At 35.8% G+C, this 27,928-nt stretch overlaps 1 protein-coding gene across 1 annotated transcript in view; it reads left to right on the top strand.

Moving 5' to 3' along the window:
- BCKDHB (branched chain keto acid dehydrogenase E1 subunit beta) overlaps positions 1–27,928 on the top strand; it is a 109,626-nt gene that overhangs the window by 6,399 nt on the left and 75,299 nt on the right. The window contains exons 4-7 of the mRNA XM_058801113.1: positions 14,937–15,070; positions 15,761–15,916; positions 19,804–19,912; positions 26,282–26,379. Coding sequence (XP_058657096.1) covers positions 14,937–15,070; positions 15,761–15,916; positions 19,804–19,912; positions 26,282–26,379 — 497 coding nt within the window. The remainder of the gene's footprint in view (positions 1–14,936; positions 15,071–15,760; positions 15,917–19,803; positions 19,913–26,281; positions 26,380–27,928) is intronic.

The raw sequence follows: 27,928 nt of genomic DNA, 5'->3' as shown, positions 1-27,928 counted from the left end.
TATAATATCAATGATTTTTAATGAGATTTTTGAGGAAGCTATTATGTGACTTCAGGAATATTTGGAAAGAACTTCTTTAAAATGTGAGAGGGAACATGGGAATTGTACTTATATATTGTACTTATATATCTTATAATTGTAAGTTATACAACTTACAATTGTACTTACATGAACATTGAACAAGGACTAATTAAACTAGTATTGCCATTTGCTCAAAAAGGGTACTAACCTCTTCAGAGTGAATAAGAGGAAATACAAGTTTGAACAGGAAGAGAGTCTGAAAATAAGGTCCTGATTTTAGGACTCACTTACAGAATGGGAATTCAGTTTTGTAAGGCAGATAAGAGGACACAGATAACTCGGCTTCTTTGTTCACTGACAGTAAAATTCCGTAGAAAACAGACAGTGGCTGAAGAGGGAATGGCAAAGATGAACTGGAGCATGTACTGAAAATATAGTTAGAATGCTGAGGAGAAACAGAAAAGACTGAAAGTGCAAAAATTGAAAGAATACAGTGTTTTGAGGGGTGTGTCTGCCTATCAGTGCAATCTCAGAGATTAAATAAGTTCTAGATGGAATGCTTGTATTATGAAAAGGCTAGACTCCCTGTAAAATAAGGAGGAATTGCAGATGGAAGTGACGACCAACCAACCTGATGAATCTTATGAGGCAGATAACCTACACTTACTGACTCTTTCCCCATCCCCCTCCTGAATTTACTGTCAAATTATAGTAGGTGATGCAAGTAACATAATGTGATGTTGTTTCTCTATGTTGATATAACATATAAAGGAACAAATGGGGTTTTTTTCCTTCTATCCTGGAAGAGGAGCTGACTTTTGTTTCATTTGTTTACTTTCTTTTTCTCTGTAGATAATTAAGATCACTAGGTGGCAGTCTTTGCCTGTAAGTTGTTATTTTGATAAAAACTGATAGTTCATTTTAAAGCACTTCTATAGAGGTTAAGGTCTAAATATAATCTAATATTATAGTAGGAAGAACTACAATATAGTAATACTCAGTAGTAGTATTACAGAGATGTTGGTTGGTGTCCAGAATGTTGCTGAAGTCTCTCTGGAGACTTCATACATTGCTTTTAGAATAAATTGGTCATTAAATAGAAAAGCTGCTTATTTTTTTTTCCAGTGGAGAGTTACATTGTATAAACATAGCCAGAGGCCTGTACTAGTAAGTGAAGGAAAGCTCATTGACTTTTTAAGGAAATAAATGCAACCTTTTGAGCATATGAATTTTTAACGTGCTGCCAGGAATTATGTTTAAAAATATTTAATTAAGGAATGGTATGTAAGTAAGTCAGTGTGTGGAAATTTAATTTTCATGATAGTGTGACTAAAGATGGTATATTTGTTCCTATGCATCTTATGTCAAGGTCTAAAATACATTATTCCAGTTTTCTGGCATTGAGTTGAATGTTTAAAAATCTGTCACTGTATAATTCTGAAAATGAGTAGACTTTCTGAAGTATTTATGCAGAGTACTCCTTTCAGTTAAGGGAAATAAGTGTTGTACAGTTTTTTTCCTTTGTCCCCTCTCTCTGATCTGGTACCCTGGAAGGCATATTCATGTTTTATTTTCTATCTTCTTCCCCATCACCCTCTGACAGGTTTTTGATTGTCACTGTTTTCCAGAAGTTACATCCTCTAACCATTAGAGTATCTTTATTGAAATAAGGAATGTGTGCTGTTCCATAGTCCTGCTCTCTGGAGGTGTTTCCTGTCCTTAGAACAGTGTGATGTAAACTGCCTACTGTGTTTCCATAGCCTAGGTAATGTGTGCAAATATTTTAAATTTTTTTTAAAGGCAAGTACATTATTATGCCAATCCTTCAGAGAAAATGCTGTCCATTTGTTTTTGAGTCTGCAAATGGATTTGAAACAACTATCTTGGAATGGGAGTATGCGTCCTGTTGCTCTGCCTGAAGTGTCAAATAAAGTAGCAACATGTAAAGATCAGTATCATCCACATGACAGAAATATAGAGGAGATCAGAGGTAGGAATTAGATGATAGGAGGTAAAGAAATGGGAGGAAAAAACACAGGTACAAGTGGAGAAATTGGACAGAAGTGAAGACTGAGAAATAAGAATAGCAGACATAGTGATTGGCAATAGTGATGTAACTCAGAAGAATGCTAGGGCAGGTGTTTTTTGAGTAACTCAAAAAAAAAAGAAAAAGACCTCTCTATCCTACTGTGGCTAAGAAGTGAAAATTACATACACCTACAGCTTGAGGGTTTCCTGATCTCTAAGTGCCTCTGTGGTCATTTGGCCTCTGTGGTGATTTTTCTTTCATACAATTCTGGTCTGCACTTGAAGGGAGAATCTAAATGTGCACTTGCTGCCATGTCAAAAGATTGTCCTTAGCAAGGGTAAGGATCAGGAGCTTTCTGACTATTTCATAGCTTGATATTTTGAGATTGTGGAATAGGATCAGTCCTTGCTCAGAACTCTGAGAGTCCAACAGAAGAAAGGTGAGCTTGGCAGGTCTTTCCCCATCGCAGTGCTTGAGTAGGAGCTGACTTATTTTGGTGTGTATGTTCACTTTTTCAGATGAAGTTTGCATACTTTTTGAGGTTCCACTCAGTTCCCTATTGTGCAGCAATCTGCAGTTCCTTGTCATGGAATGTCCTTCTGTTTGCCATCAAAGGAGTCTAGGTGACTGTATAAGTTAGATAAATTAGTAGATTAGTATTTACAGGCCTGAATAGATTGTTTTCTAAGTTTTTGAGTTATTGAAAATTATTTTTGACTGAAAGAGTAGTGTAAATGAGTCTTTTACTTTTCAGTAGGGAATTCCTGAATAATGCTATTTTAATTCCCTTGCAATTATTTGCAAATACAGGTAGAATGTGAATACATTGAATGGGAGTTTTTATTTCAAAGATTGTCTCAGTTCCAAGAGGATGTCACTGTGGTATCTTCTACCAGAAGCAAATGCTTGCCCAGGGTGTAAGAGACTTGGCCTAATGATGTCCCTCAGGAGTTCTGAACTTACTTCACAAAGAGTTGACTGAGATGCCAAAGCTGATCTTTGTGAAGATACAGCAGCAGTTGTTCTTTTGAAATATTTTGGAATGAATTTGTCTTTTGCTCGTGTGGTTAATGTCTCACTGTTTGGGATGCTCTGTGTGATCACAGCATGAACAAGAGGAAGATAGGGTTCTTCCTTTCTGGTTAATGTTCCATCACTGATTGGAGAGTTTTTGACTCATGGCTTTTTATTTTTTATCTATTCTGTTTGGTCTCTGTTATTGCTGTTCCCCTCTTTTTGTGTCTCAGTGCACACAGAGATGTAGTGCCCACAGCAGCTTATGATACCCTCAAACACAGTCAATTAGAACAGAGTGCTTTCCCCAAGGTTTCTGTGTAACATTGCTGAAATGTTCTAGAGGGATGTTTGCCACCTTTATTAGCAATGCAGTGTTGGCTGTCAGTTTGTCAGCCTGATTTAGTCCCCAAGTTTTTTTTCTAATCTACTGCTGTGCAGCCACTAATTCTTTGCTGGGTGGATGCTTGATAAAATGAAACTTGGTAAGAACAACTGTGTGTCACTCCTATATGTACGTAGGATAAAACAAAATCAATCTCAGATCATTTCCTTTTAGGTAATACTGAGGTACACACATGGCTAGAGACATTAATACGTGCAGATAGTAGTAAATGTGTAATAAGCAGCTTCGTTGTTTTCTCCTTACTCATTTTACAGTTTTGTTATGTAGAGTGGAAGGGGAATGCACAAGTAACTTGAAATTTAATTCTCTTTTTCCCCTAATATTTTCAAGTTTATAGGATTTTTTTTATATATAATCCTTCCTGTGCTTTATTATTATTGTTATTATTTTGATGCAGCTAGGAGTGTAAATATAGCTGCTAGGATTATTTTCTTCCAAACCATAGATTTAAAAAAGTGTGAAATAGATGGGGAGCAGATGGTAAACACTAATTTCTGTCTCTTAACTAAGTTCAGGATATTCTCTTGCAAACTGATAAATTACAGGCAAAAAAGGAACATCAGGAGAAGAGGTAACACTTGTATTGAATCCTGTGAGGACAGGGAGAGTTGAATCAGAAATTTCCCCTGTGGCAAGTTTCAAACTCAGCAAAAAGCAAGTAACTGAACTACATATGAAACCACAGTTGTAGCTGTGAAAGAAAATAGTATCCTTATGTTCCTTATGTCAGGATGACCTAGCCACATTAGCAATCAGCTGGATGCTTTAATAATGATTTTATTTATCACTTCCATATTTGTTTTTCTTTTCTTTCTCTCCTCCTTACAATATTTTCTTTCTGAAGCACAGGGTATGTTTTAGGACACATCAACTGGCAAAGGCTGTTTTTAGCCTTCAGTGGTGAAGTTTCTCTGGCTTTCCTACACATATGGTCCCAGTGCAGGATTATTGTTATGATTTGAAGCTTTTCTTTATTGATCAATTTCTCTGAACTCTGGTTGCTGCAGCTGGAAGATATAGGGCATCCAAAACTGGATACTTTACTCATGTGTTTTATTGAGTAAAACCTGGTTGCTTACAGCTCTCTGTTCTTACATCCCAAGATAATGCTAGCTTGTCTTGAGCAATAATGTTTATTTACAACAACTGATCCACTGTAATCCCTGGTTGTTATTCTGTAGATCTTGTGTCTAAGATGTAAACACCTGTGTGAGTTTTCAGGGAACACTTCATTCTCAGTAAATCAATAGTTTATTTATAGTCCAGTAAACTAATTCATAAGTCTTTGTTTATTTAGCCAGGAGATGGCTGTACTTAGCCATGCCCAAAGGGCACCAGCTTTTCTAAAAAAATAGTAGTCATTCTTTGAAGATAAGTATTTACTTGAGCACAATATTATTCTATGAGCTTTAGCTGTAGAGAACTCCTGAAAGCAAGTTCTGTGTTTTAAATAAAGCCTATGGAGGAAAGCATGAGTGAGAAGATAGAGTTGTTCACATGTTTTTATGGTATTTGGTGAAGGTTGTTGGCTGAAGTTTGGATGTGCTTGCAAAAACTGCTTAAGGTCCTGATGGCTTTTAGTAGCATGAAATGATGGGAGAACCTTTTGAAGTTGAGCTAATAGGAGTATATATAGTATAGGGTTGTTTTTAAAGCAATTCTGATAGTTTGCCTCCAAAATACATAAAATACTTTAAAATGTTTATGTTGTGTATATTTTTGGTAGTGATTTCACGAAGTTTTTTATTGTGTAGACCACGCTTAATTGACTGGTAAGGTAGCAGATATCTGTTAATGGAGATTCTGGGTTTCTGTGGTCCCAAATGTTACAGTGCAAAGGTAAGAAGTACAAGAACACAATTTGGATGGGCTGTAATGCAATATATTAAGACAGTGTGTTCTGCCTCCCAAAAGCTACTAGTAGGTGGGTCTTAATTCAACAGGTGGGAAGACACTCTGAGGTTTTTATGTGGAATTTTGAATCAGTAATCATGGTGTTTTTTACGTTCTTTAGAACGTAACCATAGACTATTATGAGGAAGAGGAAAAACTCAGCCTAAAGTAGCATAAATGTTAGGGCTTCTCTCTATAAGCAGATAGAAAAATGTTATCTTGATGCTTAAAAGCAGACTACAAGCTTGCTGGAGAAACATGTTTCTTCTTTGGCACAGGTACTGGTCCTTTCTAAAACATTGCATGTGGTAGAAGGAAGGAGTTCAGAATTTTTGACATCATGGATGTAAGCTAAGGGTGGAACATTTCATTCAGAGTTCAAAATGACTACTTGTGTGTAGATTGAGTAAAACCTAAATAGCCTGGGGTTTGGTTATCCTTATTTCTTTTTGCATAGATTTAAGTGAAGAATTCTGCAGTTTGCTTGCCTGGTTCTTCCAGAACAGTTTGGCAAGACCTGGATTTGTTCTGATTTATATAAATGTCTTTGATCAGTAACATCTGGAGAATGTGTTCCGGACTCATTACGCAATAGTACATTTTGTTCATTTTCATCTTAAATAGCCAATTCTTTTTTGAAGATTTACAGTTAGAAGGAAAGTTATTTGAAAACTTGGTAAAATGTAAAAACTTGGTAAAATGTAGTATGTCTTTCTACATGTTTTTTATCTGTGGGATAATAATATAAATCAGTCACTGTCGTAGCTAAATGGCTTTTATTTTAGTTGTGTTTTCCTTTTCTTTTTAATTGTTCTGATAGTGTGCCTGCTGTGAAAACTGTATTTTATTTATTTGGGGCTTGCTAATACTTATTATGTTTCTTTGCCTATGTTTTAAACCTGTTTGAGGGAAAGATAAGGAATATATTTTTTAATATAGAACTTGATATTCAGTGTAGAGTAAAAAGAGAAAGCTGTTCTCACATTTTTAAGATATTTCAAGATAGATTGCTGGGCAAAAAAGTATGTGCTGCTGAACTTCATAAAAATGGAATTTTCCACTTCAGAAAATACTTGTAGTGAATCATGTAAAAACAGTATTTTGATAATATCATGTCGAGGAGGATGAAACTTTATGTATTAAAGACCCAAGATGGAATTGATGAGCATAACTAGTCTTTGCAGTCTGTGTTAATATGAGGTCAGAAGCACATTTTGTGTACTTTCTTTTAGACATCTCTCTTTATGCCTTTGCAATTCCTTAGGTGGAATGAAATGATTCTCAATTTCTTTGGTTAGTCCTGTGATTCCCTCTGTTTATCTGTATGTTTATTTATCCCACTCATCAGCTGGGGTTAGTTCAATATGTCTGCTGTTTTTTCTACTCTGAGTTTGGTGGTAAGAGGGTGGTAATTTCAATTTAAGAAGGTTCTGCAGGCTTTATTACAGGGAATAAAACTCTCAAGAGTTTTCTTGGAAGTAATTTGCTTGAAGCCTGAAAGGGTGGAAAAAAATCAAGAGTAGTATCCAAGTTTGGGAATTGTTTACCCAGATTTGCAGCAGAAGCACTTTGAGGTGCAGGTTAATCTTATTTTGACTTGATTCAGAGCCATCTTTCAGTGACCAGCTTGATATAACCTGCTAGTCATTTATTATAGAAGATCTCTTTTCTTTTTAGTTTGCAGAAACATTATTAAATCCTCAAAACCTGGCACAGGGTTTTCACACTTAGATGGAAGCACCAAGTATAGACTACTTTATTAATTTTCCCCTTGCACATGCTTTGCATTATAAAAGGCCAGGCACGGTTACCAGTGAGATTTGTAAGATGGTTTTCATTACTGCAGGTTTCTGGTCATTGAGCTCTTTGCTCCTGAGTACTTCTACAGCAGCATGAAATCCTTGCTCTTGTCTTAAGAATACTTGCTTCACAATTCCAGGTAGATCCAGCATGCTTTCACATTTACTATAAAATACATCTACACTACCGATACTGAGGAATGTGAGAGAGGGTAACTGGTATTATTTAACATTTTTGCCTACTTCTTGATTTGTCATCCACATGGTGTGTGCAGCTTATTACAGGAGAATTTTCATTGACAGGTTGCAAAAATTAGCTTTGACAACTGTTGTGTTTCCTGTTGGATCTCTGTCATGTCATGTCATGTTGCAGACGATGTGAAAATGCATGGAACTGACCTAAGCCTTGTAATTTAAGCTGGTATGTTGTCCTCTGCATATACTCACCTATAAGTATTTGGTAGATGTCAATTTTGGGGCATAGCTTCGTCTGGCATATCTTCTCATGTCAAACTGTATGCCAGTTATGCTTTTCTGCAAGTGTGCTTCTCACGCAGCAAAAGTTTTTTGTAGTTGACAAAGGAATGTTGTTAATCATAGCTGGAAGAATATTTGAATGCTTTGTCCAGTTAGGCATTGCTCTTTTTTTTATTTAGGCTGCCACTGGGTGTGTGAGCCAGATGATGAGGAGGATTTCAGTGTGCAGTGGGCAGCCTGCATGAATGTTTAAAGTAGCAGTTCCAGCTCAAAGTGTCCTCAGCGAGTCATTCTCTTACTCAAGATGATGTGTTTTCCTTCCAAGAGCTCATTAGATCACAACTACTCTTTCACCTCCTCTTCCTCCAAGAGTCTCTTAGAAAACTAAAAAGAAATTCTTGTGAGGAAATCTGCCACTGAGATGTGAGCATCTTTTTAAATATTTTCCTAAGAGTATGGATCTGACTGAGTACTATTTTATTGATGTCATGAATTGCTTCCATGAACAAGCCAGGTAAAAAGGACAAGCATAAAAAGTTTTGGCAGTCAGCATGAAGCCCTGCTTGGGGCTGTTAATAAACCATAGAGAGATGTAAAGAGATGACCTTGAAAGTAATCTGTTTAGAACCAGTCAGTACTCAACACAGAGTTTAGTTTGCTTGTGATCTTCTCCAGGTGAGTTTTGAACATGTGCAAGGCAGGAGCTTCTACAACCTCTTGGGACAGCTTATTCCACCATGTGACTACTGTCATAGTGAAGATTCTTTCTTTTTTATAATTCGTTTACTTTTTTGCATCATTCTTTCACTTGACACTGTATACCTGAAAAGAATCTGCTCCTCCCCCTGTTCATATTACTGCTTGGCTGCTCTTCCATTGTGGGAGGATTAAATGACTTGCAAGGTTACCAGCATTCAAAGCTAGAGCCAAAGCTTTGAATTAACCTCCCCCAACTCGTCCCACTTCTTCCCTGAGAAAGGGAGAGAATAACATAATATATTTTAATATTTTTGTTTTATTCTTTAGCTTTCAGTGGCTGCTAGTTTGTCACAAATGACAGGAAATCTGAACTGGGGGAGAGGGCTAAAAATGAAATCTTCACTCTTTGCTTTAGGAAGGCAGAGGTATCTATGGAGTTTTTCTGGGTCTTCTTTAATCCAAAATTCTGTAAGCCTGACAAGGACATTATTAATCTTATATTCATGCTGTGAACTTTCAGAATTTACTAAGTTTTAGTAGAAAGTTTTCTTTCCAAAGCTGAAATTTGGTAACTGTGCAGATTATAAAAATTTCTGTCCATGGTAACCTTTTCTTTGTACTTCAGCAGTTCTCCTGACTGATTTGTATTTGTAGTCAGTGAGAGTGAGGGTTAAATGCAAATGCAGTAAACAGGCTTTTCTCCTGAGGGAATCTTGGGGGAGAGGAGGTGAAAGTGTACTTGTGATCTAATAAGCTCTTAGAAGAAAAATGCATCATCTTAGGTCAAAGAATGTCTTGTTGAGAACACTTTGAGCTAGAACTACTAGTTCAAACATTCATGTTTCTTCAAATGTATGATTTAGTAACTGGGGAAGACTTAAAAGGAAAATATATCTTTCAGCTGTTCTAAATTTCCAAATTACTTGAAGAGCTTTTCTCAAGTGTTGGATATGTCAGTGACATATAATATAAACCTGTAAAGAATTCCTGTTCTTACCAGTTGCCAGGCAGAACAGGTGTCCTTTACTTTGGGCAACACAGGGGTGACAAGTGGTTCAGAAGAATGCATTTTTTGTGGGTTTTTCTGTTTTTGCCCCAAATGAAGCATAATCACCTGTGAACAAGTGAAACCAAGTAAGAAAGACTTATCTGTCATTTGATCTTCAAAACTTCTGTCTAGAAACTTCTGTCTAAAACTAGAATAGGAAGTCAGCTCCTTTGTTGCGAAATAGAGCATGATAGTGGATTTTGCAGCAGCAAAATAGGAAGAAGCTAATTTAGGTTATTGCATGCAAATCTCATTTCTGACCCTGATGTCAGTTGCTCACAGATTTTGGCAGTATGTTTTTTTGTACTAACTTTTGTATCTTACTGCCATAATGTGAATTTTTGGAATATTTAAGGAAAATATAATGGGAATGTGATGTACTTAGTTGCTAAATAGTCAAAATTTGAATGACTTTTTAATTCAAGGTAATGAAATGTTGAAATAGTTTTGAAGGCATAGGCAGTGTGTACACAGTGTGTGTGGATACATGTATTTCTTCTATTAACAGACCAGCTCACTGCACGTGACTTGGGACTTTACACTGACTTGACTGAGGGCTGAGACCTGGTCACTCAGCCCTGGGGTTGGCTGAGTTATACCAGAGGCATGGCTGGGTCCTTTAAGCCTGTTACAAATGTTTGGGCACACACAAATGTTCTTGACTTTTGCAGGATACAAGGTTAGGGAAGAACAGGAGAGGAATATAGCTAAATTCTGTAAGTTTTGTTATTCTATGCACAGTAGGTAAAAGTCATCTTTAGAAGTTCAATGTATGAAATCCTTTTCATACAATCACTTTTCATCAGGTGAAGTACTGTAGCATGGATAGTTCTGGAAAAAGCAGCTTTTTAAACAACACAGCATTTAGTGTGCAAAGTTTCAAGACTGAGAGTTAAACCATCTCTGTGTCAGTGAGCCTGAAGCCCTGCTTTGGACAAGTAGCTTGGAAATTTCTATATTAAACTGTGAAGTTAATGTATATTTACTGGTATTCCCTTCAGAGCAACAGGGCCTATTTTTTTAAAGCTGGAGAACTGTGACTAGGTTATCAGTAGAAAAAATGGTAGAACAAAATTATTGAAACGAGTAAGTTGTTAGAACTACTTTTGTTAACCCAGGAGCTCTAAAATTTACTTGCTGTTTGGCTTGCCCTCTTCCATAGTATCAGAGAAATGGAAGACTACAAGTGTCACCAGTTGTAAAATGGGGTTAAAAGGGATGATGGGACCAAGAAAGCGTAAATGTTGGATAGATTGTTTTAAATGTGTTAAGAAATAAATTTAGTAGACTGATGTAGAAGTACATCTGTGAAAAATCCTAGATATTTTAAGGTTAAAAAATGTCTTTGAAGGCAGGACTGATTGGGAATTAATAATTCCTATTTGAATTTTCTACACAAAGTCCCTGGTGAGTACCAAAAAAACTCCATCTTTTCTTTCCAGTCCTTTCTGCATGTGGAGCCTGACTGCTTTGGTTGAACTTCTAATATATTTAACTTCTTAGACTTTTCTATTTGACTTCTTATGGATGTTTTAAATGGAAGTCAATGAGATCATTGAGACAAATGAAATGCTGTCCACATATATTGTTAATACTGCTCAGTACAGACATCTTTTAAGATGTGTTATGCATTTTTTTAGCACCAGTGATGTAGCTGTATTTTGAAAACAAAGCACAGTTCTCCTTTGGCTAAATCACCAGCAGTACTCCCTAAACCACCCAAATGGTCCAGGGTGGACTTGTGCAGAGCGATATAAAATTCCTCAGAGTTGGAGCATTGGGTGGTGTGTTAACATTATAGGAGCTTTAATATTGTTTGAATATCTCATTTTTGAAGTTAAATTAAGACAGGAACATGACTTGTTGCAGAATCCTGAAATACTTTTTTCCTGATGGCTTGGAACAAATAGAGATGAAGCAGCCAAAACATTAATGCACAATAATCGACTACAAATGTCTGTAAACATGTTCTGTTAGGTTGCTATGAAACTCTTTATTCCTGGCAAATGAGAAAATGACTGTGAGACTGCCTTAAAGCTTTTGTCTCTTACACAAAGGATCTGTGGTAATTTGAACATTCATGGGATACTCTTTGTTCTGATAATCACAAAGATCACTCCTTTTTATTTAAGTAAAATTGAACCGAGTATTGCTTTTTTCTTTGATGTTTGTTCTTCATAATTTCAGATTTTCTTTGTTAGGGAACACTTCTAGAGTGTTTTTTTTTAACTTCGTGAACATGCATCTAGTCATACTCCTTAGTTATTGGGATGGAGAGATGAGAAGAATCATCCTTTATTTTCCCACAACCCTCCATGTTTGCGATATTGCTTCCCTCAGTAGCTGGCAAAGGGCACTGACCCGTTCAGGTGGCTGGAACCAGGGGTGTTTGTGAAGCCAGGCAGGTTAATTGCAATGCACACCAGTGTAATGTCTTCTGCAGGGGCTGATGCACCTGGCTGCAGAAAACGCAGAGCTGCTGCTTTCACCTGGGCTGACAAGTCACCTCCTTGAGCTGGTGTTAGTTTGTTTTGAGCTGTGTGGCTGACGCAAATCATAGGAGGAACCCATTTTAGGAAGTGTTTCTTTGTTGGTAAGGAAATGAAATATGGACACACAAAGTGTATCTCTGGGTTGTCTGTCTGCTTCAGTCAGATTTCAGCTGAAGTCTGACTCAACTAGTTTGCTGAGGATGGTGTGAATGGTGGTTTATCAAAATGGGCTTCCTTTTCATGTTTTGAAAAAAAGTGAAAAATAAGAAAATGTGAAATAAAATAGATAAAAATACATAGGCCTAATGCATTTAAATGCTAAATATTTAAATATGTTGTGTTAGTTTTAGTAATGATTTTCATGCTCTATCAATAAAAATAGAAGGTTAAAGCAACACAATACAATTTTTAATGTTTGGGAAAATGAATATATTTGTTTTATCCTAACAATGTGTATTTTTTTTTTCATAAGGGGCTAGATTTTACAAAGAAAGCCCTACTCCTCAAAACTCTGCCTGAAGTTGTTTTCTGATATAATATGTAGTAAAGTGCTTTAGGATTTTCTTTTAAGTGGTCAGTATTATTGTTTAATGCTACAATCAAAACCATTTCTGAGTAATAAATTTCATTCATTGAGTTCCCTTGCTTACTCTTTTCTGTTTTAAGTCATGGTGCTTCAGAATTGTACCTTTAGTCCTGAAAGTCCAAATTAGGTGCTTCACACTCCTCACATTACAGCTATCTTGTTGCATTTCACTTTTGCTTTAATGATTTTCACTTCATTTATTTCATCACACTCCATTGATAGCAATGTGATACCTCTCATTTAATATTTCATCAGTTTTATTAGGATGTATTTTATATTTTGAATGATAGTGTTATATGCTAGTGTGGTGGGGCTAATGTGCTTTTAAATTAATTTGTCACCCTAAATTGATATTAAAGAATTAATTTTCAAGCTTATGTCAATTATTAGTTAAAAAGCTCCTTTTACAGGATTGTTCAAATACATTTAAATTTTTGTGTGAGTTTTATTTATTTATGGAATCTGTGTATTAGGGTATTCCAGTGTACTCTGAAATATCTGTTAGTAAAGAGCAAGGCTAGGTAAGCTATAAGCCTTAGATCAAAATATGCTATAAGCAAGTGAAGTGACAAATAGTGATCTGCCAATGGACTTATAAGAAGCAGGAAAGTAGAAAGTAGGAAAGAAAATGACCAACATTACCATATGTCTTTATATTGTTAATACATTTTTAGTTTATTAAGATTTGTTTTAAGTTAAAATTAATTTGTTTCAGTGCAAGAGAAGGGAATCAAGATGGCTAATTCATGGTATGCTAGACAAATAAAAGGGAGGGAAGGAAGTGTTTGCCAAGTGTTTATGGTGTTACAGATGGATATGGGTACAGGGCTTCTGCAACTTCACAGTTGTGGTGGTAAGGCCTGGGACAGCTACACATTTACACAGGAAGTTTTTCCTCTTTTTTTGGCCATGATGTCTGTCAATGGAGAGTGTGCACCAGAGAATGCAATATAGGAACTGAGATTACAGCTCCTTCAGGAATGAGAACAATTTACACAATGAAGGGTCCCTCTAGAGGGAAAATTCATCTTGGATTCTCTTTGTTTCCACGGTCTTGTATGAGAAATCATGGTGTGTCCTGCAATTGTGGCAGATCTTTGGACTTGGTGTTGGCTTGTGTAGCCAACCACCAACACTGTAGTATCATTTGATGGCATTTCTTGCAGAAGGAGAGCCAAAAACATATTCACTGATATATCTATACATTCATACATGCATATGGACAGGGTACAAGGGGTGACAGTGGTGTGCTGGGTGACCTGTGAAAATGGAAGATGTGTCCTTTAAAGATTTGTAAAACATGCCTCCCTTTAGTATATTGCAAGTACTTGGACAATGGTTTTTCCCTAATCATCCCTTTCTGAAAACTTTTGTTAGCTTTCCTTTTTATAGTTGAACTTCGAGATATTGAAATTAGAAGTCCGGCTAGTAACAGCTTTCCCACTTATTAGTTCAGTCTGGTTTTTTGGTTAGTTGATTCATGATTATTTTATTATTGTTTAATTTATTTCATAGCCACTGGTGTGCGCTGTGCACATTTTTCCATCCAATTTGAAGTCTTGGCATTTTCATGCATGATGGATTCCTATAGAAACCTACTGTCTACCCAGTGTTCTAAAAGGAAGATTTGATAGCAGACCAAGATATTTCTGCTGTACTCCCTTGGCAGAAAAGTACTGCTGGCAAATATTGTAAATAAGTCTTATACAGGATTTTTTAGTGGTGTTTTATCTCCTTCCCACTCCTTCTTGTTTTTAATTTAATGAATTGAACAATTTTGTGTGCAGTCATCTATTAGATTGATGCATATTTGGGATCAGAAATTACTGTGGCACAGAAATTTTGCACTCCCATAGGGGAGAAATGAAAGGAAATGTTTTGGGTTTGTAGCAGGAACTGCAGTTCCTTGGGGACAAAGCAACTTATGTAAATGTGACCTTACCTTGGGAGAGAAGGGTGGTAAGAATGGGCACTGCCGATGGGGAGTGTGGGCCAGAGGCAGTGTGCTTTTGTACAGGCGCCCCTGGGCATCTGTCTGCCTTTGAGCAGGGACAGTTACTTGTCAGTGCCTGGAAAAAAAAAATGAAAGAAGCAACATTTACCTTTATTGCAAACTATTAAAGACAGTTGTAAGTATTGTTCACTCCCATATAAGCATGGGGGGTATGCATGTTTAAATGTGAATACGTCAGAACAAATTTTCCTTCAAGTGTTCAGAACGTTGTAAGTTACAGGAACTGTTCTTAGCTTTCATTCACTTTTTCCTTTTCTTTCTCTAAGTTGTTACAAGTTAAAGTATCTGTACCTCTAATGGATGGTTATTGTTGCTGCACCTAAAAAAGCCCATCTAAACAGCGATATGCTTAGTTGCATGTGACTTGTTTATAAGCAAAATATTTCTGGGACAATGTTTTCTGCTTAGAGCTGGTTGTATTAAAGGAATTGTGTGTTTTTTTTTCTTTTTTTTATTAGGTAAAGACAGAGTTTTCAACACCCCTTTATGTGAACAAGGAATTGTTGGCTTTGGTATTGGAATTGCTGTTACAGGTGCTACAGCCATTGCAGAAATTCAATTTGCAGATTACATTTTTCCAGCATTTGATCAGGTTAGTACTAATAAATTTGAGAGCAGTTAAAATAAATCTTACATCTGTTTAAATTACTCTTCTGTTAGCATTAGTACTTGGTTTGAATATGTAATTTTTGCAAATTTTGCAAATATAACCACAGCTGTATTACTAATATTTATGCATGCTTTAGGTAAACAGGCGTAAACTGCAAACAGTGCTAGTACTGGACTGTAAACAGTAAACTGTACCATGGCCAATTTGAAGTCTTATTAAATAATGGAAATGAAAGATCTGGTTTGAGGCAACTGTCTGTTTGTTTTAATTTTTGGTTTTGTGGCTGTGTTGGTTTCAGCAGCCATAAAGTCAACAGCCTATGTCTTCTGAACACAGTCTCATTTCTGCATACAGCTGCAGCTGGCCACGTGTCCACAGGACAAAGTACAGATCTGGACTGGGCTGATTGACAGTATAGAATGATGAAAGAACTGGATTATAAGGCTACCCTTGAGGCCTAGGCATCTAATTTGAACACAAAAAATTATTGGTTGATTTGCCTTGGAAAATGTTTGTCTTTGTGCTGACTTACAGTATTCCTTTGCTTCTAATGTCATCCTCTGAATCCCATGCATGGAACAGATGATGTAGTTACATTGCATGTATTGATGTGTCTTGATGCATACTAGAGGTATTGGACTGAATGTTACTTTTGTATATAAATCTTCCCAGATTGTTAATGAAGCAGCCAAATATCGATACCGCTCTGGAGATCTGTTCAATTGTGGAAGCCTCACTATTAGAGCACCGTGGGGCTGTGTGGGTCATGGTGCACTATATCACTCTCAAAGTCCAGAAGCCTTTTTTGCTCACTGTCCAGGAATAAAGGTATAATAACTCTTATTTTATGAAGATTATTTTTTTTGTTTGTTTGTTTTATAATGGACCTGACTAGCAATGAGTCTGGGTGCAGAGAGGGGAAGAAGAGTACATGTCAATCCAGAACAAAATATCAGAATATGTTAATTAAAAACTATTAGAAAACTTAAACTCTGTTAGTGTTTGAAAATTTCTAGCCATTATTGAAGCAATCTTTAGTACACATAGCATTTTGTATTTGTCTGGTTTTTTGCATTACAAAGATACATTTTACATAGTTTTGTGTCCAGTATAGTACAGAACCTAAAAACTGACAAAAAGTAGTACTTTCCTTTAAATTTTTTTTAAATTTCTGCATCTCAAGTGCATTATTGCATTAATTTATATGAAAGACGGTGGTGGGCAGTAGGCACAAACTGAAGCACCAGAAGTTCTTTCTGAACACAATGAAGCACAGATTGCTCAGAGAATTTGCAGAGTCTCCATTCTTGTAGGTGCTCAGAATTTGTCTGCATGTGATTCCAGGCAATTGGATCTGGATGCCTCTGCTTGGTCAAGGGCATTGGACCAGATGACCCCCTGGAGGTCCTTGCCAAACTCAACTGCTTGGTGATTTTTGGAGTGAGAACTTCAGACAAGCTTTCTGCCCAAGATGGTGGCTTCCCTTGAAGTGAAGACACCTAGTGCTTGGGTGGATAACTTTCCTAGAGAAAGGGAGTGCAGGATATAATCATTTCAGACCAAGAGAGTTTGTCCGGCTCTTCATTTTTTCCAGACCAAATTTTTGTCTGTGAACTTGTACTTCTGGGTTAGCTGGCATCCAGTCCATTGAGCAATGACTCAGGGCAGATTAATACAGAAGATTTAAGCAGAACCAGTATTTGTATTCTAAAGACACATGTTCATTGTTTATCTGCTGTTTATACTGTTGTCTCTGTATGATTTTGGTGTCCTAAAGCTTCAGATATTACTCATCTACAGGGAGGCCATAGCCATTTCTCCTACTTGTTCTTCTCTTAAAAAAACCCCCAACAAACCTATATTATTCACACTTTATTTTGTTTTGTTTGAGGAATTCTATACATTCTTGTCTTTGGGTGTTCTTTATGGTATTTGAGGTCATCTTCTGAACTTGAAAGTATTTCCTGATTATAGACAAAAACCATCTACAAAGTCTTTTGCCAGGCTATTGAATCAAATGTTTTCTAGAGCTTGTTTAAAACTAAAGTAGTTTATTAATGTATGAAAGCAAAACATAGCTTAGATAATTAAAATACTGACTCCAGGTCCAGCTAATTTCTGCTGATCTTGTAGATCAATCTCAAATTTCTATATACTAAACCAAAGGTTGAGGTTTAGTGGTCCACTCTGGTGATTAATACTCTTTCTGATTCTTACCAGCTACCTAGGCTGATGGCTAGTCTTATGAACAAGTTAGTAAGTCAGAATTTTATTTAGTCACTCCATGTAATATGATTTCTTTGTTCCCACCTCTGATCTTTCTGTTCGTTTTTCACTTTCTTTCACTTTTCCTTGGGTAAAATGCTAAAATAGGTTTCTACCACTACGATCCGTCATCTTAGTTAAAGGCACATTAATTCTGTGGAGCTGATGGGGCAATCAACTAGCTTTTTGTGCACAGAGAAGTGCTTTAGACTCTATCTTTTGAATATTATTGCTTTGTGAAAAAAATGTTGTTCTTTAATATTTTTTGCAAAGCTGTTTGTTGGTACAGTTCATAATGTTTCAAGATTGAAGGTATTTATGAATAACCCTGGCCCTTAAAATAGAAATCAAGAAGTTAAAATGAACTGCTGTTTCAGAACCATTTTCAAATGTCCCATATCTAAGCATACTTTCTCCATATTACAGGAGGAAAGTCAGTGTCTTACAAGCTGAGAAGGGTAAGGTTTGATCTTTGGAAAGAGTGGCTTTCAAAACAACCCTCTTATTAAACTTTGTGAGAGGTTTCTGGCTTTTTATTTTATGTTTTTCTTAGGTGGCAGGTAGAATTTGTATTGCTCAAGCCAAGTGGAGTTTTTTCAACTTTAGTTATTCAGGGGAAGGATTGTGGTCATTGGTACTTAGGGAAAGCTTATTGGGGTTTGAGAACAATACTGGATGGTTGTATCTTCTGTCCGCTGTGGTGAGAGTGTACATGGAACACATTAATATTGATTCTCTGCATTCCCTTGTACGAATATTTTCTCTCATGGTTAGAAGCTTTTTTTTAGATTTCTAGCCTAAATTTGTTCTTGACTAACTTGTATATTTAACTTATCTGTCCATTTATAGCCTAAAGCACTTGTACTCTCTTTAGTCGTTGTTTTGTTAGACTAAAGAAATCAAAGTATCAAAGAATTGTTAACAGTATCTGGAGCTCTTTTGACATCTGTTTCATTCATTTTCTTTTCAAAGAGTTGAAAGAAACATTAAGTATTCCAGTTGAGTTTCCAGCAGCGATTTTTACAATAGCACTAACAGTTTCTTGGCTATGTTACTTTTTTTTAGGACTTAACTGCATAGTATGCTAGTCATTTTTTGAGCAGATAATAAATTCACATCTGAATTTCTATTCCTGAGTTCTAAATCTGTAACAAAAATGTAGTCCTTAAACATGTGACTTTCAATATGTATTTTTCAGTTTGTTTCTGTGAACTGGGTCTTTTTAGTATCATCCTCTCTAGTGTAGTGGCTTCCAGCTTTGGAATAGTCTTCATTGCCATGTTCTGATTTAACATCGTAAATGAATAAGGTAAATAAAGTCTGTCCTAAAAATGATTCATTCCTAAGGAGCTGTATTAATGTGGGTAATTTCCCATGTGTCTGTTACCAAATGCTTTGGTGAAATATTAATAAACTGCCTCTCCCTTGTTTAGAAAAATCACTTCTCAAGTTAATTTAATGTAATAGGAGATTTAGGTTGTGTTTTCACTCTTTTATATTATTTTTATATAAATAAATGATATTACTCTCAAAATATATTTTGAAGCCATGGCTGTAATTAAAATGTATTTTTTTTTAACAAGTGCTAGAACTAATGTTTTCAGTGACTTCTAACAACACATCTACAAAAGTGTTTGCTGGTAAACTTCATGCTGCATTTTGCAGCTTTTTGAGGTCTCTGGGATGGAAATTGGTTCTTTTGATTTGAGGGAATTTGGCTCTTGGGTTCTATTTTCATTTAAACTGCGATAATTTGGTAATTTTCTTTTCATAATTGAAATTCTCTTAGATCATCCAAAGTTAACTCTTCTGTTGGCAAATGAATTATACTGTTTCCTTCCTAGTATTTGGATTACATCTGGAGGCCTTAAGTTTTTTTTGCTTGATAATGATTTAAGGTATTTATTGGTTATTTACTTTCAAAAAGAACAAATTTCAAGCTTCTACTGTAAGCAAAAAAAATCAGCTTTAAGTAACTATTTCATTTTGTAGCCTTCAAAACTTACTGGACTAAGTCTGAATACCTTTAGGGTCTGTTCCGATTAAATTTTACCCAAGTAATTGAGGATCATTCAGCTGCATTTTTTGTTGTACATCTACAGTAACTTCACTAAGTTTATGTATATATGTATATTAATCTGACTGACATTCTTATGTTCCTTTTTACCTCAAATATTACTGTTAAGATGTTAGTTCTACCTTTTCTGAGCACCTTAGTATTTCAATCACTATATAGAGGGGACCATTGAAGCCTCATCAGCGAACAAAATAAAATTCAAAATTTGGAGTGTGTTTTAATAATGAAGCACTGATGTCAATTCACTTTGTAAGAACAGCTCAGTCTCTAGGTAGATTTGTTTAAAGCAAATAATTGCTTAGTTTTAAGTATTATGAGGCAGTTTCTAGCAGAATTTCTATTTTGACTAAACTATTTAAAAATATTTTTACAGATTGTTATTCCAAGGAGTCCTCTGCAGGCCAAAGGATTACTGCTGTCATGCATAGAGGATAAAAATCCATGCATATTCTTTGAACCTAAAATACTTTACAGAGCTGCAGGTAAAGATTTGTATGTTGTATTTTCCAATAATGCAACAATGTTGGGGGTTTTTTGCACATGTATGTTAATAGTCTCAGCTAAAACAATGCTTCAGTAGAAGTTTTGACTTGACTCTAGCTATGAAGTGGTATGGGTTTTTAGAGGAATTGTGAAAACTGAATAAATTCTTGAAGTTTGACTGCAAAGATAAACATTTTCGGTCTGATTTATGCTCAATTATGCTCAATTAGCTTTGGAAGTGGAATGCTTTACAGTCTAAGGTTAACAAAAGAAGTAGAACTAAGAGGTATTATTCTTTATCAAATTCCAGTATAAATTTGGCAGAATTTGAACTGCTTTCTCGTGGTAACTCTAAGTACTAAAATAAAGATTCCAGATCAGTTTTTATTTTTCCAAAAGAACTGAGCCTCACCATCACCATTTTCTCAAAGTTAAAATTTCTTTGAAATGCTTAATTTCTAAAGATCTTCAAAATCTCCTCATTTAGCTTTCAACCTTATTTGAAAGGAAATGTGATTGCCATTACTTTGTTTTTAGTCATAGTGACCTTTCTGATTCAGAGTAGTTTTAACAACTCTCAGTTACATGCAATATATTGGAACATTGGAAATTGACAATGATGGTATTTGAATTGGTTCTAAAAATTAGCTGGTTACTTCTTTGGACTAGAGAAACTTGACAGAAGAGAAAACAGATGAAATTTTTTGCATGTGGAGACAGGCAGAGAAGTAGGATGAGGAACTGATAAAATAGAACAGACGCCCTGACTTACCTGTAGCATTTCCCTGTCCTGTGGCTTTATATGCAAGCTCTGCTTAATCCATCAGTCCAGTTTATAAGTTGACTCTGTGTGGACTGTATTTGAGTGAGAGACAAAATGTTTCTGTTTTGCTTTGGACCTTTTAAAAGCACTTTTTCATCAGTGCATCCATTTTGTCAGTGAATTTATCCTCTTCCTAGGGAGACAGTAACAAAGGAAAAATTTAGAAAACAGACATCAAAACTACAAAGAAATAGTAATATAACTGAGGATCAAATAGGATATTTCCTGGTAAAACTGCTTATTTGCTTTTAAATTTAAAAAAAAAGCCCAGAAATCCCAATAGCAATGTAAATTTAACAGTGCAGCTATTTTTAGTGTGGTGGGTGTGATGTATCCATAGGGTGTTGCATTCCTTAAGTTCAGTGTGTTTTGAAGGCTTACTAAAATTCAACTGAAGGGCCTCTGTCCATTCATTTAGAGAAAGTAGTTTGAAAAATGAGTCTGAGTCCTGTTAAACAAAGAAAAAAAATGAAGTGCTTTTAAAGCAGGCCTTTTTTTCTCCCCCTTCCCCCCATATTTATGAGTCACAAGTATAGACTGTAGAGTTAATAAAATACTGGCTTTTATATTGGCATGAAAGGCTGTGCATCAAAATCACACAGCTTTTGAGAATATAGGGAGATTTTTGTGTTTGAGGAAGTGACTTGTAGAGCAACTACTGGATCATTTATTGAATATAAATCAGGCTTGTGATGGAAATCTTGAGTAAATATGTGCTGAAATAGTGTTTAATGTGATGTATGTGCGAGTCAGTAACCAGCTACAGCATTGCTGGTTTTGGTAATTTCTGAAAGACAGTGATTTCCTCCTGTATTCTGATGGCTAATTTTTGGAGATGGCTAATTTACCAATATTTTTTGTCTTAAAATTTCTAAGAACATCAGTTTAGTGGTGTAAGTTGAAATTTATATGTACAAATGTGCAAATGTATGTACAATATATGCAAATGTACATATAGTACATTTGCATCAACAAATGTTCTATATGTACATATGACAGGGATGATTGTAACAGGTAACTTCTTTCATCTACATGGTTATTGTATTATTTCTACAATGGTTTTTATGTTCTGTTTATTTCCACTGTGAACCTTTCTCTATGTTATCGTTAGTTTGTAATCTTTACTACCCTTTGTGGGATGTGTCAGCTTGGACTGGAGGATGACTGCTGTCTGGGAGTTTCTCCTATAAAATCGGTCTCTCTTAGAGTTCATTCTTATTCTCCTGGCCACAGTCAGGGTTTCTGGTAATTCCACCATAGAAACCAGGTGACCTGGTGAATTCAGAAATGCACTGGGGCCATCATGATTGATAAGATCAAGATGCAGCAGCAATGAGCACAAACCTGGTAAACAAGAATAAGATAAATGGTGGAAAGAAGGGTTTTAAAAATGTGACTTTCTTGTGTTTCCTAAAGAAAAGTTTTACAACACCCCATGTGAATGTATTGATTCTAGCAGGAGAAAGTTTCTGAATTTGTACAATTTTCTGACTTAGACAGTAAGCTTGAACTATGTCTGTATTTATTGTGCTTTCCATTAGTGTCTCAAGACAGTACAGGGTTTTCTGAAGGCTGGGAACATGCAGGCTTTTCAAAATAAGAACACAAAATGGTATCAGTTGTCCTCTATTACTTAATTTATTTTTTTTTCCCTTTTTAGCATGGTATAATACTTCACCTAAGGTTTGGGATCTCGTTGTTCCAGATGAAAATAAGTTTCTTTATTTCCATGATGATGGCTCAGTCATTGAATAATGAAATTATATTGCCCCTACCATAGCTTTTTTTTTTTTGCTTCATGTGAATAGACATGTTTGTTCAGAGAGCTTTGTGACTGATGTTACAGTGGGTGTGTAGGGACTTCGTTGAAAAATTAAGGTGTTAAGGATGTTAATGAGAAAGGAGATTTTCTGTCTGTAAAATTAATGTAGGCTTTTGAGCCTCTTCATTTTCCTCTAATGGACTTTTCTTTCTTCCTATGAGACCTCTAAGTATTTGTCCATGATATTTTGTTCAGGGTTGTTGATATATTTGAAATTACAGTTGAAAAGAAACTGTAGGTGGGATAGTCTTTAAAAGACAGGGTATCTGTCCTTATTCAGGAAGCCTGAAGCTAATAATGCTTTGTTTAAAACAAGCAAGCAAAAAGATTAAACTAAAATAATGACAAAAATCCTACTTCCACTCCATTCCAGCCACCAAGCATTTATAACCCTTCTTTGAGTGTTCCTGACAAGGTTTGTTTCTTGTCGTAGTCATATTTGTCTTCATGTATGTCTGCAATTTTTTTCTCCTTTTTCTTTATCATCCCATCAGATAGCTTTACTGAAAGAAACACTCCCATATGCCCCATACCCTTATCAATAAGTGGGACTGAGCAGGTTTGGTTTTTGTAACTGCACCTCTCAACCTTTGTGGTAAGGTCTATCTCCCTGTGTGTCCTTCCTCATGGCTTTTCTCTCTTCCTGTTATCCCCTTTTATGTTGTAAAGATCCTTTTCTAGACACCCTTCAAGGAGCAGATGCTTTCTTCTTTCACATAACCATACAAGTGTTTATCAGAAGTATTGTGTATGTTAATTTTCCTTCAATTATACTAGGAAGGAGCAAAGAAATGTAAACCTTTCTGAGTGAAAATCTAGAGTTAAATATGCAAGTACACGTGTGAAGAGAGAATTCTGTTGCTATTTAACTTACGAGATCATAGTGTTATTGAAAGTGCTGCAGTGATGTCCCCCTAAATATCAGATATACTAAGAAAAAGAGGCTTTGGTTTATAAAAAGTGTTAACAGCCTGTGCAGTGTCAAGAGAACATAATGGTTATGAATCAAAGGAGAAGATGAGTCACACTGACATTATCAGGTTTAGACATCTTGTGGAGAACCTACTCTGATGTTTTCTGACCTTTTCAGTTTCATTTAATTGTACTATATATGACATTGGTGGTGTAGAAATAAATATAACTTGCATCAGTGGTTGTTATAGAGACAAGGCAGGTAAGATGAGAAAACATGTATTTTCTTTCTGCTGTTCAGACTGCTCCTTTAGAAAATGCAACAGATGTTGTACCCTCTTAAAATTGTCATGGCCCTTTTTCACTGATATTTACAACTTTTTGTTAATTGCTGTATTTGAAATCTGTGTTTGAAACATTTGATTTAAAATACTTGATTTCTGAAGTAATAGATGAACAGGCTGCTTTGTACATAAACATTGTTTTCCTGGATTAGATAATTATTATGAAAGAATATTAATAGAATAATTCCATGTCCTATTTTTCATCAGTATTAGTTGGGAAAGGAGTTTTTGCAAAGCAGTCAAGAAAATCCTTCCAAATGGTACTTTGCTGTAAATTTTTGACAAGCTGAATTTTCCATTTAAAATTGTCAGGTATGATAGATGAGCTCATTTAATGGACATTTTAGTGCAGAATGGTTCAGCTATAGTAAGAAATTAGTTAATTTGTGTAATTGTATGTTGTATTTTATTTCCCTAAATGGATAAAACCATTGCACAGAGAAAAAGCTCTTATTTCTGTAGCATGTACACCTTCTAGTTCTTCCTCTGGCTCATCCTCTCTTCAGAACCTTCTAATTCTTGTCAGTATCCTGGGTTTCCACTTGAGGGTCCTGTGGTATCTCTTTATGTTTCTTGTTCTCCAGGTTTCATGTAGGTGACCATTCCATGACAAAGACAGTCATGCAATGCCTATTAGTATAGTTGTGAGTTTCATTATCTTTCAGGATCTCTTTCTGTTGCCTGAGGGTTGTACAATGTGCAAAATTCATAGAAACCTGGTCTGCCACTAATGTGCAGTGTGCAACTGCTGGATGTGCATTTCTTCCCCTTTCTTTCCCAGCCCTATATTTTTCTAGCCCCTTGTTATTCAAAAAATTATTACAGAGCAGGATGTTGTACTAGGTGATCTCCAGAGGTCACTTCCTACCTGAGTCATTCTCTGGTTCTGTAATATACATTGTATTTATAGATCATTATCAACAAGAAAAAAGAAAATTGTCTGCCAGGATTGAAAATTATTTGCTACTTTATTTTTTTGAAGTTACATTTGCAACTTGTAAGCCAGGAAGAAACCTAGGTAATTCTACTTGTGTTGTATTTACCATAACAGGGAAGGAAAAATACTAACCACTTCACTACTGCTATCACTCAGGGAGATTGTTCATTGTTACTTCAAGAAGCAATTTTGTTCAGCAGGAACTCAATATGTATTTTATGAGCTATCAAATATGTTAACAAAAAAAGGCAGAGTGTTTTCTTTATAAATTGTTTCTGTGTGTTTAGAAGATTTATTTTTTTCTACTTATCACTAGAATATGTTTCAAGAAGTATTATTTGGCTTGCTGATGCATAGACAAGTTCATCTTTAGATCAAAACCAGTATTTCTTCTAAAATATTATATATGGATGTCTTTAATCATAGTTTTAGTCATTAAACCAGTCAATGTATAGTGCATTGGAGCACTGATTCAGAACTAGCACAACTGACCTAACTTAGCAATTTTCCAGCTGAAAACTCATAAATGAGTCTTGAATGGAGCTATGTTGAATGTCTTAGGAGAAGATAAGATGCCTAATTCTTGCCTTCTCTCTTGAATTGTGGTGTATTTTTAGTGACTAGGTAACATTTTTTAAAGGAAAAATATTTAGATTTATTTAAAACTGCTATAATCAGAAGTTCTTGCTGACATTCCTATGTAGGTTCTGAAAACTTTTTACCTCAATTTAAACATAAAACTGCAGAGCACTGTATTTGGAGCATCAGGAGGATGCTAGCACAGATGATCCTTCTTGTCTGAGTATTAAAGTATAATTTCAAGACTCTTCTGATGATTACTAGAATAATCAAGAATTCTGATCAATTAGTGGTTACTTGAGGTTTTTTGATCAGCTGTAGCAGTGTCCATTTCCAAATCTGATGCTGACATTTTGACTGGATGTACGTCAGAACTCATTACTATCTTTTGCATGTGTATATATGCATAATCTTGTTGTGGTATATAACAGAAATTTAACTCTCCACTGAACATATTTGTAACAGTCTAATTAAAAAGAATTTGAATTGCAGCTAAACCTTTGAAATGAATGCTAATACTCAGTTATTTTGGTCTAATGCTAATAAAATCACACAGTTGTTAGGGATGGAAGGGACCTCTGGAGATCATCCAGTCCCACCCCTCTGCTAAGGCAGGGTCACCTAGAGCAGGTGACACAGGAACACATCCAGGTGGGTTTTGAATTTCTCCAGAGACGGAGACCCCAAAAACTCCCTGGGCAGCCTTTTCAGTGCTCTGCCACCCTCAACATTAAGTTTTTCCTCATATTGAGATAAAGCTTTTTCTGTTTATGTTTGTGGTCATTGCTCCTCATCCTGTCACTGGGCACCAGTAACATACTCAGTGAAATTTTACTCTATTATTTTAGATGGCTCTAACAGTGAAGAAAAGTTTTACTGTATGTTTTTATGGGATAATATTGACTAATAAAGGAATCTAATGCTTATTCTCCCCTATTTCTCTTTTTTCAGTGGAACAAGTTCCTGTAGAGCCCTACAACATTCCACTGTCTCAAGCTGAGGTGCTGCAGACAGGCAATGATGTGACAATGGTTGCTTGGGGCACTCAGGTCAGTAACTCTCTTATTTGTCACCCAGCAAAGCCTGGCCCAGGGGGTAGGTGATGTTTGCATTCAAACTCAAGGGCCAGACATTAAAATGTGTGTGTCTTCCATCACTATATGCTGGGATGAATGTTTGCCAGTGTTTAAATTTCTATGAAACCTGCTTTTTGTTGTGTAAGTTTTTACCCATTTTTGGTTGAAGATGACTCTGGAAGTGTAGAACAGGTACCTGTGCATCAGGCTAATGATTTTTTTATGATTATGAAAATTACAGATTTAAGAATGGGGCAGTGAGATGTAACTCTGAGGAAGGTAGTGGGAAAGAAAAGTTCAAAATAGTATGCTGAAAGAAAAGATCTTCACTGCATGATTTAAAGAACCTTGGGTCCCTTTGTTGAAAGTTAAAAATCCATGGGACATTTAATACAAGTAGGGATTGGTATAGGTTTGATTTTAACAGTTACATTTCAAAGCTGTTCAGGAACATCATTGGCCACCCTCCCCTGCCCCCCGATGAAGATCTGCAAATACTGAAAAAGCTGTTAAGAAAATTCATCTTCATAGTCCAGAATTACAGAAAAGAAATTTGAGTCTAGTGTGGACTAATCAGAAGTTACTGTTTTCTTGGCCTAGTTGTATCTGAGAAGCTTTCAGAGGAGAGAATCTTACAACTTTTGTGACAAAAGAGTTTTGAACTGATCTCTGGTTTTGTGCTTTTTGTTGTTATTGGGGTCTGTGTAGGATTTATTAATGCCCTCTGACCTTCAGGCAACTGACACTGCCTGACCATGTCCAGGTTGCTAAATTTCTGTTGCCTTCGAGATGAAGATGACTTTATCCAAATTGATTTCTGGGGATGGTCCTTGGCTCAATCTCTTTGCTATGCCTAGGAGTTGCTTAATGGAGGTCATTTGCCACAATCCAAATCTGTATTGTGAAATGTTCTAACAATAAAGAGAGCACTAGAGTTTATTGGCAACATCATATTAAGAAAGTTTTCTACCCGCATATCTCATGAGCACATGCTTCTTGCTGAGATATTTGTGGAGGATAATCTGAGTTGTATCAGTTCTTATTTTCCATATTGGTGCATTTGCTTGCAAATACTTGTTTTAGGGAAACCAATGCTTGAGATACATTTTGCTGAAAAGTGTATTATAACCTAATGTCAAGACACAGTTTTAAATGTGTAGAGTATTTCTTTCTTTCTTTTCTGTTCTTAGCATAATACACCTTATGTAAAGGATGGGTGTAAATGTGGATGATTTATATCTACTGTGATTCACTACTACTAAATAGTAGCGAATCAGTAGATATAAATCTACTAAATAGATTCCTTGACTGGTGGATAAGGTATAATCTGTATTCCAGTTCAGTGATAGCCTCCTGCTAGAGAAGAATACTTTTTTGTTTTAGTAGAGTGTTAATTGTAGTAATCAGGTAATGCAGGATTTGTATTGTTGGTGTTAAACTATGTGTTGGAAGAGCAATAAGTGCTTACAATGGCGTGCTACTGCTATGTACTTTGACTGTGGGGATCAGGACTGGATATAAT

The sequence above is a fragment of the Ammospiza caudacuta genome, chromosome 3 (assembly GCF_027887145.1).
Source record: "Ammospiza caudacuta isolate bAmmCau1 chromosome 3, bAmmCau1.pri, whole genome shotgun sequence".
NCBI lineage: Eukaryota > Metazoa > Chordata > Aves > Passeriformes > Passerellidae > Ammospiza > Ammospiza caudacuta.
This window is presented reverse-complemented; position numbering and strand designations above follow the sequence as displayed.